Source organism: Danio rerio, chromosome 19 (assembly GCF_049306965.1).
Source record: "Danio rerio strain Tuebingen ecotype United States chromosome 19, GRCz12tu, whole genome shotgun sequence".
NCBI lineage: Eukaryota > Metazoa > Chordata > Actinopteri > Cypriniformes > Danionidae > Danio > Danio rerio.
In genome coordinates, this window is record NC_133194.1 from 44,871,619 (window position 1) to 44,890,770 (window position 19,152).

At 37.6% G+C, this 19,152-nt stretch overlaps 1 protein-coding gene across 16 annotated transcripts in view; it reads left to right on the forward strand.

Moving 5' to 3' along the window:
- Positions 1-19,152, forward strand: part of nfyc (nuclear transcription factor Y, gamma) — a 46,919-nt gene that overhangs the window by 1,138 nt on the left and 26,629 nt on the right. For 2 of the 16 annotated variants that reach the window (XM_009294375.5, XM_073930567.1), the window contains exons 1-3: positions 3,870-4,379; positions 13,919-14,028; positions 14,143-14,214. In XM_009294375.5, the coding sequence (XP_009292650.1) occupies positions 13,930-14,028; positions 14,143-14,214 (171 nt within the window). In that variant the 5' untranslated portion in view covers positions 3,870-4,379; positions 13,919-13,929. 16 annotated transcript variants of the gene reach the window in all.

Consider the following 19,152-nt stretch of genomic DNA (forward strand, 5'->3'; position numbering starts at 1 on the left):
TAACTTACATGAACTTAATATTTGCAATACTCATAACGATCAACGAGACTTTCAAGTCAACAATACAAACAAAATAGTTTTTTCACCTTGAGTTTACTAGAAACAAGGACCTTCGTCATCTGTTGCCATAATCTTTCAGCCCTGTTGCTGTAAATAATTGACCTGCCTTCTAGCTGCATTTCAACAACAAAAAGTATTGCACTGTAGTTTGAGTTTTAGTTTTGTGTTGGTTTTTATCTAAACCTTTTGTTGATCTCTCATTTAGATGTTTTTATCTCATGCTAGTACAAGTGTGTGTCCTTACTAGATATTTCAGCAGAGTTGTCAAAAAAAAAAAGAAAAGATTAATGTCAAGTTTTGTGTACGGACTAGGCACGTGCCGTTGTTTTATTGTGACATTATGATAACCTTGGATCAAAATATCACGGTTTCGCAGTATTTTGATTATTGCTCTAAACATAGAACCCTTAATAAAACCTTTTTTCCTCTTTGAACACAATATATTTTATTTTAAGAAACATTTATAATATTTTGGAGCAGTAAACATGTCAGGCTAAATAATTCAAATTAATTATTGACTTCTGTCTTCATTAGTTTCAAAAACACACATTTCTATACAATTTAAAACGACATCTTTGGATGTTTTCATCAGGAGATACTGTTGTCATAAAAACAAAAATGAAACATAAATAAAAAATCTTACACATAACTTAGGAACAGTATTGCAGAACATTATGGAGGTTTTAAAACCAAACCGCAGTATACCTTAAAATGGTTATCGTCCCATGCCTAGTACATACAACAAGGTTTTCAAAATGATAATCATAATTATGACCCTTTTTTATGCTCTCATGTAAACAACTAAAAGCACTATATTCTGCGCTTCAGGTCATTGTAGATCTCACTTTAGAAAGGAAAATGAGATTTCTGTAGGGCTGTGCGATTAATCGAATCGCAATCGCAATTTGAAACGTTGCAATTAGCTAATCGCAAGAGGCTGCAATATGAAATGCATTTGAACTATTTAATTTCCCCTGCCCAGAGCAAATGTGTGACTGCCGTCTGTGTGATGGTCTTACTAGCTTATTGAGTGAGCACAATTGAGTGATGAGTGTCTTGCTGAAAGTATTGCCAGTGACTCAATTTATTAGCAGGCAACAGCAAAGTAAAATTTCAGAGTTGTTTCAGCCATTGTAGTTTGCTATGTGTTCTGTATTATTATAATTATTATACATTTTTTGTTTGTATAATAAGCTACACTATCTCCCTAATTTGAGTTCAACTTACTGAAAGGTAAGGTCATTTTATTGGTGATTACTGTTTGCTCTAGAGAAAAATTAGTGTTTCATTTCTGAATATTTAAAAGACCAATTTGATTAAATGTTGCAGTATTTTTTCAGTTCCTTTTTTAAACTAACGCTCACTGCATTTCTAGCAGTAAGAATCTACGATACAGATTATTGAACTGATGCTTGACTACAAAACTAAATCAAATCGAAATCGCAATATCTGTTAAAAACAATATCGCAATTAGATATTTTCCTAAAATCGCACATCCCCAGATGTCTGTTTACATTATTATACTATGGTCGGTTGTTGTCATTTTGTTTAACAGGAACTCGCACATGCCTATAGACATGCATGTGCAATGGTCTCACTTTTATAAAAGTATGCTTTAAATTTTTTCTCATAGAAAAGAACGATATTGTTTTTCAAAACTTGCACTGGAAAACCCATTTTCAAGGCCACCAAATGCTATTGTCAAGTATATGAATGAAAAAAATATAGAGCTATAGTCCATTTTAATGTGGTCATGCCACTGGTCCATGAACATTTCATGCTTATCAAACTATTTCATAACTGTAACAAGAGGCAATTTAATCATAACCTAATGTTATCAGCTGTCATAACATTATTTATCAATATGTGGCTATTTTCAGATTCTCGAAACCTTAAAAAATAAAAATGTAAAACAGGAAATGCGTGGGCACCATTGTTGTTGTTTACATCCCTCAAATTGGTCTATAAACTTTTCAGATTTAATTTAAAATTGTATAAACTAGGCATGGGATGATAACCAGTTTCAAGGTTCACCACAGTTTGGAGAAGTCAAGTCAATTTTAAAATCACTAAAGTATTCTGTTATGTCATTCATAATGTATATGTAAGTTGTAAGTATATATGTAAGTTTTTGAAATCAACAAAGATGGCAGAAGTCAATGGCTGCGTCCGAAACCGCATACTTCCATACTATATAGTACGCTAAAATCAGTATGCGAGCCGAGTAGTGTGTCTGAACTCATAGATTTCGAAAATCAGTATGCAAGAAGCACCCCGATGACTTACTACTTCTGGCGAGATTCTGGAGTGCGCATCCCATGCACACTGCGCTATCACATAATGCCCCGTGAGAGAATTCATGAATGGAAGTGAAGCGACGCAACTGACGCAGGTAGGTCACGTGACCATGACAAAATTGCAGATGTAGTACGTCCAAATTTCATTCATACTTTTCACATTCATACTGTATAGAAAGTACTTTTCTAACGGCTGAGTAGTACGTTTAAATTCAAATGCAGTACCTACTGAGTAGTAGGCGGTTTCGGACGCAGCCAATGATTTATTTTAAATATTTAGCCTGACATGTTTTCTGTTTCAAAATTTTTCCCAATAATGTGTTTAATGGGGTAAAAAAAAATTGTTGTTTTTTTTTACTCAAACATTTAAAAATAACTTTTTTAGAGTAGTAATCATGATACCGTGAACCTGTGGTATATTTATCCAAGGTTATCATACCTTTATAAATGTATACATGCTTAAATACAAATCTGTTTGTATCTGTTTGTATGTTTGATGTTAAAAACCCTGTTTGATGGGTGAAATCAAATTTCTGGACCAAAAAAAAACATTGATGTGATGCTAAAAAGTAGTTTTTGTTGGTCAAAGCAATGCTTTATTTTGCCTGCTGAAAATAATTTTGGTAAATGTGACCACAATATTAGTCTTGTTCTTGTTGGAAAAATCTTAACATTGATAAATAAGTGAGCATGGCTTATCATCATAATATTTACATTAATAAATAGGTGAGCATGGTATATCATTATAATACTTTTTTTTTTTTTTTTAATCACATGACCACTCTATAATTACACATTTTAGAGGACGAACCATTGTATCAGACCTATCAGGTCAAGTTTTTATTTTTTTAGGACACAGCTGATGTTGAGTTTGGGATATATCCACTGCAATGCATGTCCCTGCACTCAAATGAGACTGTACATCTGACCTGAGTGACTTTCCACTTTAAATCATGCAGCTACAGCATGCGGCATCCTCTTTGAGCCCGCCCTAAGCCAATCGCTGATAAAGGGTTCATTTGCATCACCACACGCCTAGCCACTCAGCTCCTCCGAGAGGCGGGCTTTAGAGACATTTAGTTTGACATTGTAAATAAGCAAGGGACAGTTTGAGAAGTCAGTTGTTCAGTCCAGCTCCGTCCAGCCACAGTACAGGAGAAGATCTGCAGGGCTCTGATTTTACAAGGCTTGCAAACCGAGATGGTTCTCCGCCCTCCCCGCGTCCTTCATGCAACTTTCTGCTGCTTTTGTCTGCTTGTTTTTTTTCTCTCTCCTTCTTTTCATTCCCTGACCCCTATCCTGCTGCTCAAGGTAACTTAAAACAGGAAGTTGAGTGTCTGTGAAAGGGGGCGGAGCTGAGAGGGTAAGCAGAGAGGAGGGGGTGACTCTGCCTACAGACGGCTGGCTCAGCCTATCGTAGCGCAGACTGACTCAGGCTTATTTGAAGAATCCAGCGAGGGGCAGGGATCTCAGAGATAGGCGGGCTTAGAGTATCGTTTAGCAAGCTAGATTGATTACAGCCGAGTGTTAAAGGGAAAGCAGTCAGGAGAATTTGTCCCGACTTGTTCTGCTGCTCTGCTTTGCTCTCACACTTCTGTTTCTTTTCACGCTTCCCTTTTTCTCCATGTCTCCTTCACTTTCTTGCCTGTTTTTTCGGTCACTTGCTCCGAGGCAGGGGTCAGCTGAAAGACAAACAGTAGGGTTGTCAGGCAGAGGCCAACTCCAGGCTCCGGGCGACTCGGACAGGAGAGGAATGAGAGGGGGTTGTGTGTTTAGGAAAGGGGGGTGGAGAGTGGCTGAAGAAGATGGGTTAGTGGAAGGGGGAGGGTTTTGAATGGGGGGGCGGTAGGTGTTCGCGCTCCCCTCATCTCGGGGCTTTGAACACAGTGGAAGATCGACTGTCCCACACAGCCTTTTGTCTCCTCCTGGGACAGAGCCTGTGGACTAAAGACATTTATGAAGACTTTTGAGATGCCCTCCTCCTTTTCTGGCATCCACAACACCGCACATGAAGGGCATGGGGTAAGTGTGACTTGCGACTGCAATCAGACAGTACAGCTCTCTCTCTCTCTCTCTCTCTCTCTCGCTGCAGTAATGGGATGCTTCCTCTGTCCTCCGCTGCGCTTTTCTCCTCCTCCTTTCGTCCTCTACTTTTCCCCTTGCTTGAAATCTGAGTGTACTTCTTTGTGTTTTTTTGTCCTGCTCATTTTCAACTCTTAAACCTAATGAATAGTGCTTGTCATGGTGTAAACATTAACTAGCTGGAAATTTTGCTGGTTTCGTATGTGCAGTTTTAACTTTCCATCATTGAAATGCACAGCATAATCTTTGATTGCGGTTGACCTTTAAGTTCAGTTTGACTTTGGACCTCTGGAAGGTCCCGTGCTGTCAAGCATTTCTGCTACATCTGTGATGCTTAGAAAGACAGATTGCCTATAGGACCGCTAGTCCCAGTTCACTTTTTTAAGGCCGAGTTTTGTGGCTTGTTTACACTGTCTTGACAGTGAGGCAGAGCAGAGGACAGGATGGACGTGCTCTCTACGTGACCAACCTGTATTGGGGTTTATGTGGGGACTCTTAGCTTGCTAGTTCATAATGTACAGACGGTTGTCCTTGCATGATGCCTTCTTACGGAATCCATTCGGATTAAAGTCTCTTTTTCATGCATGTACTAAAAAGTTTCGATTAGTTGAAAGTATTAAGGTTCTTTTGGGGTAAAGAACTACTGAAAATAACTCTAGGTAGAACCTTGAGTACTTCCTCTCAGCATGATGTTCTCGATTAAGATTGTAATATCATTTTAACTCCTTACTGCATCAATTTGCAAAGATGTTCAAGGGTAAAATGTCATACCTGACTAACGTTTTTGCACATTCACTCTTGTTCTTGAGGTTTTGCGCTTTAGGTTGTTTTCAAATGTCAACGCAGAACCTTTAAAGTTTACAGTTGGGGCTCTGGTGCTGGCATTGGCACGTCGTCACACCTTGCCAATGCTAACGGGCCCATCGGTGGATGAAGGTCACAGGAATGTGAGAGCGGCTCCTGCATTCGATCTGTCAGTGGGTAGAGTGTGAGACCAAGAGAAGAGCGCATCCCTCAGGGGCGCACAGACAAGAGGGGGCCATTCACCGTCAAGCCTCTCTAGGGACGGCATCATTACACACACTAGGGTCGCCAAGTTGCTGCAGTGAAAGTTGCAAAACCAGTCTTGGTTTTCTTTCTTTCTGTGTTATTGTATATCCCTCACACTCCTCTCCTCCCTCCCCCATACCGTGTTTTTTTTCTTGTCTGCTTACTGTTGAGTGACCTTGAGAGTTCAGGGACGGCTTCGTGGAGTTGGAGTGAAGCGAACCAAGGGCAACTTTGGAATGATTGATCTATGAGATTAGACAAGGATCAGAGTGGCAGTAATGTCCGGCCCTCGTTTTTTTGCTCTGAACCTCAGTTCAAAACAACTACAGATATTTGTCAGTTAATTTGTAATGCATTGCTTGGTGCTTGGGTGCATTTTGTTGTGTTCGAGTCGATGATTAACCAGTAACCACAGCGGCCTTTGTGGATTTTTTTTTTTTTTTCTGTGTGAATGTTTGGGTAGTTAATAAGTTCTGGATAAAGAGCTGTGACCTTTCTGTATGACAGAATGATCATTGAAAATGGCTTGTATGTGTGCTGTAGTTTGAGCATTTGAGTTTTGGTTCAAGAGCTTAAAGTAGGACGTAAAACAAAGAGTTGTCAGTAAAAATGATTACCTGCAGGTTTTGGCATAGTTGAGTCTATAGAAGCATGCACAGTGTAATGAATAATAGAAATTGTTCATGAATAAATAGTTCAGCTAACACATTGCCCGATTGATTATCTGATCGTTTAAATTCACGTCACATCAGTTGTAGTTAATTTAATGTATACTATATACATTACAGGCAAAATCCAGTCACAGTCTGTTAGTCTGACTTTGTAAAAACACACACTGATTAGATTTCATTGACTTTTTAAAAAGACGCATTATTGTTTTAGTATGAAATTAAACTCACTTAAACACTCTCTATAAGTATAAAGAGAATATTGTCTCTTTCCATATATTTTCTTCACCTGTTCCCAAACTTTTTTTCTTTTTTTTTTAGGAATGTTCTGATATGAGATAAGATTGAATTACTTCTTTCTGCCTTCTTTGTCTGGTATGCCTGTAGTTTTGGTTTTCCTAGACTAACTTGGACAGGCATGCTGGAGAAGAGGAATGTGACAAAATGGAGATGTACGACAGGATGTTAAGATGAGCGTTAAATTTTAACAGCATTTTCAGTGGAAAGCTGTTTCTTTTCAAATGCGAGTAGTTCAGGGGTTAAGTTTGTCAAACAAAACAAAAAAAACAGACTTTAAGTTTGAAATAAACTCTATTGCTTTGTAGTGTCTTAAGTACTGACTGTTAAAATTAGATTCATTCTAGAGGTGAGCTTTTATGTCTGAGGGTAGCTTGGATCTCAAGTCTGCACAGCGGCTGGCATCAACAACCCTGGTATTGTCTTATCAGCTTAACTGATTTCAATCTCTCCAGCACGAGGAAGAAATTGTCCTAAATTTTTCTGTGCGGCTAAGAACACCGTCCAAACAGTAGTATAAAAGGCATCTGACTTCTCTGTATCAGCGATGTAAACATGTTACCTTTTGATGAAATTCACACTTTTGGATCCACAGTGGTTCAGTATTGTGATTCATCTATATCTTTTCAAAATTTAGAGCGAGGAGCGAGTCCAAAAATGAGTCCTTATTTGAAGCCTGTCCATAGACAAGCTTGAAGACAGAAAATGCATCACAAGGACAGCACGTGGATGATAATAGCAGTGTGAGTTTACTGCTCATAAAGTAATGATGTCTCAAAATTTCTCATTTTTTATGCTTGATATTGCTAGATATAAACCAAACTCGGTCCTGGAGGGCCGGTGTCCTGCAAAGTTTAGTTCCAACCCCAATCTGACACACCTGGACTAGCTAATCAAGCTCTTACTAGGGCTGTTTCTCAATTCCAAGAATGGAGAGAACGGACTTGCGTTCTTCTGGAGACCGGTCTTGCCAGGTGTCCTTGGAAGACCGAACTGGGAAGACCACGAGAACAGAGAACGCGTCCTCTGAGGAATGAAATGCTACGCTCTTCCTAATGGTCATGTGACCTTAATGGGTTTTAAATGGAAAATTAATTAAACGTTACAGCATTCATATAACGATTTATTGTTTTCCCCCTTTTTAAAATATATGGTATGCTTAAAAACATTATATAGATTGCACAATATAAATAAAACAGATTTTAATACGATTTTCAGCAAACAAGCACCCTTAATGTGTTTATTCCTTTATTAAGATGTCCATGGTAATGTTTATATTCACTGTTCCATTTACAAAAACACCTAAGGTACATAAGTTATATCTCTGAACTTTAATAATAAACCTAAATAAAATGCTGCGCTTCCCACCTCGCAATGACTTATGGGACTTCTAGAGCGAGATCGGTGCTCAAGTCTGCATCGGTGTGTCCTCAATATCAAGAACACATCCGGGAATTTTTACGCGTCCTCTGTTTATGCGGTCTTGAGTATTGGAACTGAACTTTGGCAGTTTAATGATGACCTTACACGAGAACGCAAGACCGATGAAATACGCGTATTGAGAAACAGCCTAGGCTTTCTAGAAACATCTTTGCAGGTGTGTTGAGGCAAGTTGGAGCTAAAATCTGCAGGACATCGGCCCTCCACGACCAAGTTTAGACACCCCTGATGTAAACCATAAGGTCTTGCATCTTTTTCACCTTCAGAGTTGGCATCCGTCATTAAAGGGTCACGAAACACCAAAACACATTTTTTGAGTTGTTGACAGTCGTATATGTGTCCCACACTGCTAAAAACACTATTAGGACACCTATATTTCACTAAAAAGTGTAAATTGGTTGTTTTTGCGTTATTTTAAGCAAATTCGTACTTCCTGTTTGAAACGAATTTTTGAAGCTGCGTCACGGTCATGACATAATAGTGTGTATTCCAGCGTGCAGACTGGGCGTCTGTGCCTGAGTGAGTCTTATTACGTCTTACAGTGTGTTGCATTAATGCATGAGTAAGGCTTGGGTCAAACCAATCAGCGCACTCTATTGTGCAACTTCATTAATATTCATTACTATCACCGTGTTTTCAGGACAGAGACGCCACATTGTGTTGGCAAAACAAGGGTGAAGTGTTGCTTTTATAGTTTGCTGCAGTTAAGTTTCGTTTTCATTTTCTCTCTGTGAGAGCTCAGACTCACGTGTGGATTACAGTGTAAGCGACGCGCGACAACAATAACTTACGTGTCTAAGGAGGATTATTGTTTACCTGAGAGCTGTTCTCATCTGCAAACGCTGGGATCTGGAATCGTTTGTTGTATTCTCTTCATAAAGACGCGGCTCTAGTTGCTGGTGATTGTCCTGTCTCTACAGATTTGGTAAGTGAGCGACCAGTGCTCTTTGTTTATTCAGTTTGTTTGTATCTAACAAACTATTGCACAGAGTGTAAACACGTTAGCACCACAACCAAACTTTAACCTCGTGTAGGGTTTTTACCGCATTTAGTGACCGGAATAACACGCGCGGCTTTCTGACACTACCTGTCGTGTGCATCTAAGTTTCTGGGAAATGCAGAGGGTTTTTTTCTCTCATTCGCCGTGCGGTATAAAACATTGCATGAAAAATACACGCTTAGAGCAGCTCCTCAAATCAAATATCTCGTGTGTCGCGAGGGGCATGAATGAATTCCCTGAATGAAAGAGCCAAACTGCAGTTAAAGTCCACCATTTAATAATTTGGCTAATAATTCGACTACAGATGTCCATGTAGGTTAAACACCATCACATTCTCCTGTATGTATGTGTGTGTGTGTGTGTGTGTGTATTTTGACTCTGAAACTCGCGCGTGCCCAAATCGACACTCCCACACCATCCCACTTTAGTTCCTCCGACACTCCCCCCTAAACAGAGCTGGACACGCCCACTTTTCTGACTTTTTCCAAAGAAGAGGTGTGAAAACACCCTGCTGAAACGAGGGGGTTTCATGGCCCTTTAATGACTGTATGTGAAGTCTGTGCCACAGTAGTTTCTCCTCTTCCTTGGAGGCCTCAGGCCACAGTCTCTCCTGCCATTCAGTGTCTGCCGCGCCGTCAGCTCAACTCTTTCTCTTGTCAAGAGGGTAATATGTGATATCTGGAGTCTTTGAGAAGCGTTCGTCCCCTATCACATTGTTCGAGCATTTCTTTACTGCAGTCCTCCTGCACGGTGAAAGCAAGGCTGGCAGTGATGTTCTTGCTGAATCAGCCTCTGCAAGCGGCATTGACTTTCTCAGACACAGAGCACCAGCAGTCATTGCCGTCGAGGCAACCGAACAGGTCAGGAGAAATCCAAAACCAACGTTGTGTTCTGACTTGCTGAAGGACGATCGTGACTGAAAGTCGCACATACTCTAAGCTTTAGCTTGCTTTTGTGTTTGCCTGAAGTTATTATGAAGAATTATGTTGGGTTACGGTTGGGTTATTGGTGTGACTTTATTTGTTATATAATAATGTTGTAATTAATGTTATTATTAGCAGGATTCATAATTTGACATTATTTCTTAGGATTATTTCATTAAATGTTCTAGTATGTTCAATTTAATAATGTTTGACAATTATGAAGGATAATCAAGCGTATTAAATTTGATCTGGCCACTGTTATAATTTTTTATTGACTCAATTGATAGTTGCCTCTTATTAATTTACTTAAACGCAATATAAAGCATGCTAATCTTAAAAGTAAAAGTATTGTACCAAAGGTCTTGCTCCTGGTTCTCAGGTTGTGTCTCGATTGGGTAAAAAGCGTCAAAAATAGCTCCCACTCACGCAGCTGGTCTAGGCGAGCTTTGATTTAACCTATTTATGTCTCCTCTAATGGAGTGTTATCTCATTTAATTTGCCTCACAATTTCCCAGGTCCGTGACAGTAATTGCCGCTGTTATTGCCTGCTAATTAGCCAGCTAGTTTTTGTAATGGTCTTTCTCGAGATGTTAAATGATCGTTTCTTATCAGGCCGGCTCTGGCACATGCACACGCACAGATGTACAACAGAAGACCATCACAAGATCGACACCTGATGCTGTTGCTGTCCTCCTGTACCTTTATGGGCACGAATGGGGATTTTGATTGACAGTTGACTGCTTCAATCAAGCCTGAAATGAGTCTAGAGCTTATTGACAGCTGGAGTCACATGACTTATTGATTTATATGGTGTCGTCTGATGCAACTGATCACTGTTGTTAAAGGCACATTAAAACTGTTGAATTAAACATGTTGTTTTTTTTTTTAACATTACACGGCGATTGTAACCACCCTAATGCTTTAGTATACGTAAGAGGAATAAGAGATGAAAGCAGGTCACCGCTTTTCGCTAGTGATCACGCATGTTTCACTGTGTTGCTTCTCCGTTTGACCCACATAGTGAAGCTGCTCGGCAGTCCGACTGCTCCCCCTCCATTAAGCCCTTGGCACTTTGTCTTGTTATTGGATTATGGCTGAACTGCACGAGTCCGAGTACTTTTTTTACTGCCTCGCTCCTGTGGCACCCCACCCTGCTATTTCTGTCCTTGTATTTTCTTCTAGAGAGAGGTGCTTTGTAGCGTCCGTGGCAGCGCAAGCTCAGGCAGGCTGCCTGCAGAATTCCTCACATGCCATAGTAACCTGCCAGCTTTGCTCCTCTTGCATTTTTTGGTTTGTGTTTAGATTGTCTCCGTTGCGTCAGTGCCGAGCTGTACTGTCAGAACGGCCCATTTGGTCTGGCTCCAGAGCTATTTGTGTATCCAGATGTGCACTGCGGGCTTCAGGTCACTGGCACGGAGGAGGACTTTGTTCTCCAGGTTTTCCACACATGGATTCCTGGCTTAGTTTACACATTGCTGAGTTGACCAATCGCACATCGACAATTGCACTTCAAAAAAAACATACTAATGGGCCTTGTACACAAGACGGCGACGACTGGTTTAACATTCATCATCTATATTTTAAATCCTTGAAAAGTTTTTATTTTAATATGTTTATATTTATTTAATGTTTTATTAAAAAATTATTTAAAAAATGTATTAAAGTTTTATTTTATATATTTAATTTTTATATACAGTTGAAGTCAGAATTATTAGCCCCCTTTTGATTTTTATTTTCTTTTCTAAATATTTCCCAAATTATGTTTAACAGAGCAATGAAATTTTCACAGTATGTCTGATAATATTTTTTCTTCTGGAGAAAGTCTAATTTATTTTATTTCGACTAGAATAAAAGCAGTTATTTTTAAAAAAAAACATTTTTGGGACAAAATTAAGCTAATTTTTTTTTCCAATAATCTACAGAACAAAATATCGTTATGCAATAACTTGCCTAATTACCCTAACCTGCCTAGTTAACCTAATTAACCTAGTTAAGCCTTTAAATGTCACTTTAAGCTGTATAGAAGTGTCTTAAAAAATATCAAGTAAAATATTATTTACTGTCATCATGGCAAAGATAAAATAAATCCAATTATTAGAAATAAGTTTTTAAAACTATTATGTTTAGAAATGTGCTGAAACAATCTTCCCTTCATTAAACAGAAATTGGGAAAAGAAATAAACAGGGGCGCTAATAATACAGGGGGGCTAATAATTCTGACTTCAACTGTATATTTCTTTATTTCTTTCATATTTTTAATTTGTAATAATTTTTATATTTTATTTTATATATATATATTTTTAAATAAATTTTACAGTTTATTATATATATATATATATATATATATATATATATATATATATATATATATATATATATATATATATATATTATTTTTTTTTTTTAAATAAATTTTATGTTTATTTTAAAATGTTTTTTTTTTTTATTAACCATGTTTTAATAAATTCTAACTCGGACTAATAACCGTGTCAAGGTGCAAAAATTTAGTTGTTTAGTCTTTTTAAGTATTTATTTTCAATAGCAGAACAGCATCTATTTGGCGGGGATGATGGTGATAGATAGTAGAGCCTTCTGATTGGTCAAATTTAGATAAACCAATGCATAAAATGTCATTTATTACACAAGTCTGCAATTAACATTTATTGCATTATCACAATAACGATAATTTAGCGACACATTATGCTGCCCTAGTATGTACATTTATAAATCTATGCATTGTATTTTTAATCTTTGCATCAAATTACAAATCAACTAGTTAACGCTTATATGATGTTTCTAATGCAGCATCTGTGGGTGGCACAGTCATTTTTTTCTGATAGTTATGATCAAAAAAGGACGGTCATGTTTCTGCAGCAATCGTAATGGGTCAATCACACCATGGCCTTCGCATTCCTGATCAAAGCTCAATCTTTACAGCTGAAGCAAAGGCACTCTTTTTAGCGCTGGAACACATTGAAAATGCTGAAGGACACAATTTTATTATTTTTTCTGATTCTAAATCTTGTCTACAGACATTAAATTCTTTTAAACTGGAGCATCCCATTATTATTGACATTTTTATCAAAGTGAATGAATTACAGTGAAAGTTTTATAATATAGTCTTCTGCTGGATCCCAGGACATACTGGACTACTTGGGAATGAACAAGCTGACAAAGCCGCCAAAACAGCCCTAACAGGAAAGCTGATGGAGTGCAAAATCCCACCTTCGGATCTTAAGCCACTAATAAAAGGCTATATTCTCAACAAATGGCAAACAGAATGGGATCAGTGCCCAGAAAATAAACTTTTTGAAATTCAACCTGAAATAGGAAAAAAATCTAATTTATTTTTTAAGTCAAGACACGATGAGATTGTGTATAGAAGATGCCGCATTGGACACACGAGACTCACACATGAACATTTACTCAAAAGAGAAGAACCACCAAAATGCCTTTATTGCAACAGAAACCAAACAGTTAAACACATTCTTGTGGAATGCCCCATTTTTAATGTTATCAGAAAACAATATTTATCTGGAGAGACTTTAAAGGAAATATTTTTAAACGTGAATCCATCTAAAGTTGTAGAATTTTTATCAAAAGGAAATCTTAAAAAACTTTTTTAGATTTTTATCTTATATATTATCATTATTATTTTTATTTATATATTTTACCTTGTACATTATTTATTGCTGTTGATGACTTTTAATTGTTAGAATATTTTTACTTGATCTATTTTCTTTTTGCCATGACATAGCCATAGAAGCTGAAATGGCAATAAAATAAAATCTCTCTCTCTCTCTCTCTGATAGTTATGAAAACACTATTGCAGCCTTTTTCTTTTGTTATTTTAGCAAAATGGAATGCATAAAAAAAACTTTTGCTACTCTCCCATTCACTTCTCTCCAAGTTAACCCAACTTTAATGACTTGGCAGCCTAGAATCACAAATATACGACACAAAGGCTATCAAATACTATTATCCCGTAAACACAACTAAAACTGTCTGGTTATTATCTTGAGAAGATTCCATCAATTATAAGGGCTGTAAGTAAACATTAACCCTGACTTGTCTTGTTTTGTCTTCTTCTTTGATTTCTAGCAGATCTGGAGATGTCGGCAGACTCATTTGGAGCGGGTGGCAGCGATGCCCAGCAGAGCTTACAGTCTTTTTGGCCCAGGGTGATGGAAGAGATCAGGAATCTTACTGTGGTATGAGTTTTTCCTTTTCACTCAGATACAGTTGTGGTCAGCTCTATTGTACCTCATTATTAGGAATTCTTGTTATTGCGAGTTCTCCTCTAACCCACTCTCGCACTGTTTCAGAAGGATTTCCGTGTGCAAGAGCTTCCTCTCGCTCGCATCAAGAAAATTATGAAACTGGATGAGGATGTGAAGGTAAGAGCAGCCAAGCTGAATCGACACAATCAGTCTAAGCTGATGGCAGCAAACTTCCTGTGTTTGATTTTTTTTGAGACAGCAGCAGTCTTGCATTTGTCGACTGTACATCAAATGGCCAGTTGCATCAATATTTAGGGGAGTTTGCTGGGGCGAGATTTAATTTTACTATTGGAGTTTTTAAGTTCACCACTGTTTGTGTAGCAGACATGAATGAAACCTCAAATCATGTGGCTTGACGACAAGTACGTTGGATCTTTGAGCAGACTTTGTATGTTGTTTTGAAACTATTTGGGGTAGTGAAAATGTTATGAATGCTCAACACTATTGACCGAAATGGCAAGTGCATTTCTGACAGTGCGTTTTGACTATGCCAGCTTCTTCTCTATTCACACAAGCTGGATAATTACAGGTAAACATGCAATGTGTGTACGTATAAATCATTCATTAATTTTCTGGCTTAGTCCCTTAATAATCTGGGGTTGCCACAGCGGAATGAACCGACAACTTATCCAGCATGTGTTTTATACAGCGGATGCCGCAACCCATCACTGTGAAACACCATACACTCTCAGGTGTAATCACCTATAGAGCATATCTTTGGACTGTGGGGGAAACTGGAGTCCCTCGGAGGAAACCCACGCCAGCACGGGGAGAACATGCAAATTTCACACATGCAAACTCCAACTGGCTCAGCCGAGGCTTGAACCAGTGACTTTCTTGCTGTGAGGTGAACGTGCTACCCACTGCGCCACCGTACAGCTATGATTTAGGTTATTACTGAAAAATAAAGTGTTTTAATGTGTAACCTGTCAGATCAATACCGAGAACAGCATATAAAGGTCAGATAGTTCCTAAAATTCAATTCAATGTTTTAAAAAACGACATTATTTTGGTACATTGGTGTTTTTTTTTTCTTTTTCATACATCAAACACACTAGCTTCCAAATTAGCATGGTACAGAAGACCTCTACATTAGGGTTGGGTCGATAGACGATGCCGATGGTCGATAGACATCACGGTGCTGAGCCAGTATTGCGATTTCCCCCGCCCTGCCCCCGTCGCAGCAGCAACCTGCTCACGATAAATGCACAGTTAGGCCCCGTTTACACTAATACGACTTCATTTTAAAATGGCATTTTAGAACAAAACCGATCCACATCCACACTGGTGTTTCCCTAGCATTTCTGAAAAGCCCTCCTTGCACACTATACTGATGCACTCTCATTTGCTGCAGTGTAGCCTATGTGCGCGTCTGACTTTTGAGCTCCAGCAGTCACCCCAGAGAGCAGTGCTCATCGGACAGTTTATCAAGGATGTATCGCCGGATCTTACTATAGTTGTTAAATGTAAATCTCCATCTAATGACTCTTGGGTCTTTTGAATCTATCAGGTAACGTGTGTCAGCGTCAGTACACTGCTTCATTCTTGCATTTTCACACTTGTACTTAGTAATTTAACCAAAACCTCAGATACTGTTGGTTGGTTTCTGTTCGGTGTGCACCTTTTTTACCAACCAAGTTTGTCGGTGCCATAATAGCCACACAGATCACGCTGCCTATTCATGTCCCACGGAAAAAGTGATTGACAGGTGGCAATTTATGTATAACTTATCTTTATTTATTTCTGGTATGGTCATGTGTAAAACAAAGACAATACGGGTCAGGTAGTTGAAACTGTATGCTACAAATAATTCGTTATTAATTAACTAATCATTCATAAATTATTAATTTACCGCCACCTATGACGATGATGCCATGGTCCATTGTGACGTTTCACGATGCCAAATTGGTCGACATCGCCCAACTCTGCTCTACATTAGTAACCACTTAGCAGCGCCATGGAAGACTCCCACTTCTCTTTAGCAAATAGCTTTTCTTAAGCACTTACAGAATAACTAATCCAACCATTAAATGTCTATAAAGTTTGACTTTCCTACTTGATTTGAGACTCCAAATTAAATGTTTTATGGCCTTCTCCAGATGCAAAGTGAACATTTTTAGTGGCTTTGAGCAGTTACTATTTTCAGCGGCTCTTTTGTGAATAGAGAAATTATTCGATCCATCTGAGTCATCTGTCCATTTTCTGCGAAACAGTCTGATATTGAGGAGTGTGTAAACAATGAATAGACTTTTTCTTAGAACTAAAAAAACTCTTTTCTGTTAACAGCCTCAGTTCTGTGTATGGCCAATATTTACACTCTTTGCCAGATGCAGCACGCATATCTATAAACCTTTAAGAACAAATGAGAACATGTTATTAACACCACCAAAAAAGCTGGTGCTTTGAGCAAAGTTTTTAAGGGATAGTTCACCAGAAAATTATAATTTACTCCCTCAGGTGATTTCAAGCATTTATAAGTTTATTTCTTCTATTGAACACTAAAGAAGATCTTTTAAAGAAAGCTGAAAACCTGTAATCATTAACTTCCATAATAGACAAGAGCTAGTACTTTGGAAGTCAATGGATTCAGGTTTTCAGCATTTTACGAATGTACTTATCAGAAGAAAGAATTTCGTAACAGAAAAAATTCTCGTGAAAGAATTCGTAACAACTAAAAGGCGAGTAAATATTAACTAAATAAATAGTTTTTAGTGAACTATTCTTTTAAGTGAGCCTAAAGGCCGCCTCACACTGGAGTTTTTATTATAATTTTTTAATACTGAACAATTATAGCATGTCAGACTGCACAAACATGGCTCCCATGTCACACTGTAAGATTTCAGCTGTCATAAAGTCAGACTGAACGACAATGAAGACACTGCAAACACGAAAGAAAACACCCCTGGAGTTAAACGTTCACACGTGACACTTTCACTATCCCGCGTTCTAAAAATGAGTCCTCACAGCAAACGTAAACAATCTGTATTGGCAATTTTGCACACCCCATGTCTCAATTATAAAACCAGGAAGAAATTTTTTTTTGACATTTTCCCGCGGTCATTTGAATTGTCGCATGAATTGCATCATCAAATTCGGAGGTCCTATTGATTTTTGAATTGACGCTCATCCCAGCTGTTGTCACACATCAGGAAATTGTCTGAAATCTTCTGACACTGCCAGAAATTCATTGGAGGAAAAATCTGATCGCTATGGGCACTAAGCGGCTGACTGTTAACATGTCAAATCAACGATCAATGATTACTGATTTTAGCCTAGGATTTAAGGAATCTTTTAGGATTTCCCAAATTTGTCTCGGATGACAGAATCGTAGCTGAAATATCACAGTGTGAGCAGGGCTTAAGACACTAGCTACGTTCAGGTAAGTTACGTTCAGCCTGATCAGGTTTTTTTTTTCCTCCAAGTGATTTGATTTTGAGGATCTACCAATACCGAAATCCATACTAATACTTCTATAATACATAAAAAATAATAATGAAGAGCAAAGATACGGATCCAGGATGTTCCTTAATTTATTATTTAATTCACCTAATTTTAACATTCAACAAATCAGTTAACAAACAGAGCACTTATGTGTGGTAGCTTCAACAATAAGTAATAAACAACATAAATTCTTCACTCTTGGACTTTAGTGCAACAGTAAATATAAAAAAACGAATAGCACCTCAACTTAAAATACCCGGCAGGCATGTTAACAAAAAAAATAAAATAAAAGTACCATATTGTTTGAGAAGCCTGTTTTGTGCTTTCAGGAAATATAGATGCCTAACTACATGTGTTAAAAAATAATTAGAATATAAATAATTATAGAAATTTTCCAGTGATGGGTTGCAGCTAGAAGGACATCCCCTGTGTAAAACAAGTGCTGGATAAGTTGGCGGTTCATTCCGCTGTGGTGAACCCTGATTTTAAAGGCACTAAAGAAAACGATTATATATTTACAGTTGAAGTCAGAATTATTAGCCCCCTTGAATTATTAGACCGCTTGTTTATTTTTTTTTCCCAATTTGTGTTTAACGGAGAGAAGATTTTTACAGAACATTTATAAACATAATAGTTTTATTAACTCATTTTTAATAATGAATTAATTTTATCTTTGCCATGATGATAGTAAATAATATTTGACTAGATATTTTTCAAGACACTTCTATACTGCTTAAAGTGACATTTAAAGGCTTAACTTGGTTAATTAGTTAACTAGGCAGGTTAGGGTAATTAGGCAAGTTATTGTATAACAATGGTTTGTTCTGTAGACTATCGAGAAAAAAATTTGCTTAAAGGGGCTAATAATTTTGTCCCTAAAATAGTGTTTAATAAATTAAAAACTGCTTTTATTCTAGACAAAATAAAACAAATCAGACTTTTTCCAGAAGAAAAAATATTATCAGACAATTTCCTTGCTCTGTTAAACATAATTTGGGAAATATTTAAAAAAGAAGAAAAAAATTCAAAGGGGGCTAAAAATTCTGACTTCAACTGTGTGTGTGTATATGTGTATGTGTATATAGTCCTGATCGGGAGGTCATGTCCGATTCCGATCGAGTCTAAAACTTTTTTTTTCAATCCATCTATTTTTATGTGCATTTTGGAAATGTGCATAAAAAACCAATGGAAATCCCAAGATGCGCATAAAAACATGCATAACTGAGTAGTATAAACTTTTTATTTTATAAGAGAAGATGCACAAAAACTACAATGGAAACTCTTTTACCGAACATAATTCGGTATGCGCATTAAAGTCATGTGATTTTGTTATAAAAGATGATGTGATTGATGAAAATGTGTGTGAATGGACAAATCAGTAGGCTGAGCACATAGTAAAACATCTGAAATGTTGTTTTGGTCATTCTAAAACGGCGTGATAATTTCAGTATTAATGTTATTTTATTATTAATGACCTCCAAAGTTGTCAAGAGCATCTCCCAACTTTAAACGCCACCAGGCGTTCATTGCGCATCCGCATACTGTCTGCTGTGGCTCAAGGTATTTATTAAATAAAGACCTTTTGATTAACGTTTTTACTTTTGGTATTTGGAG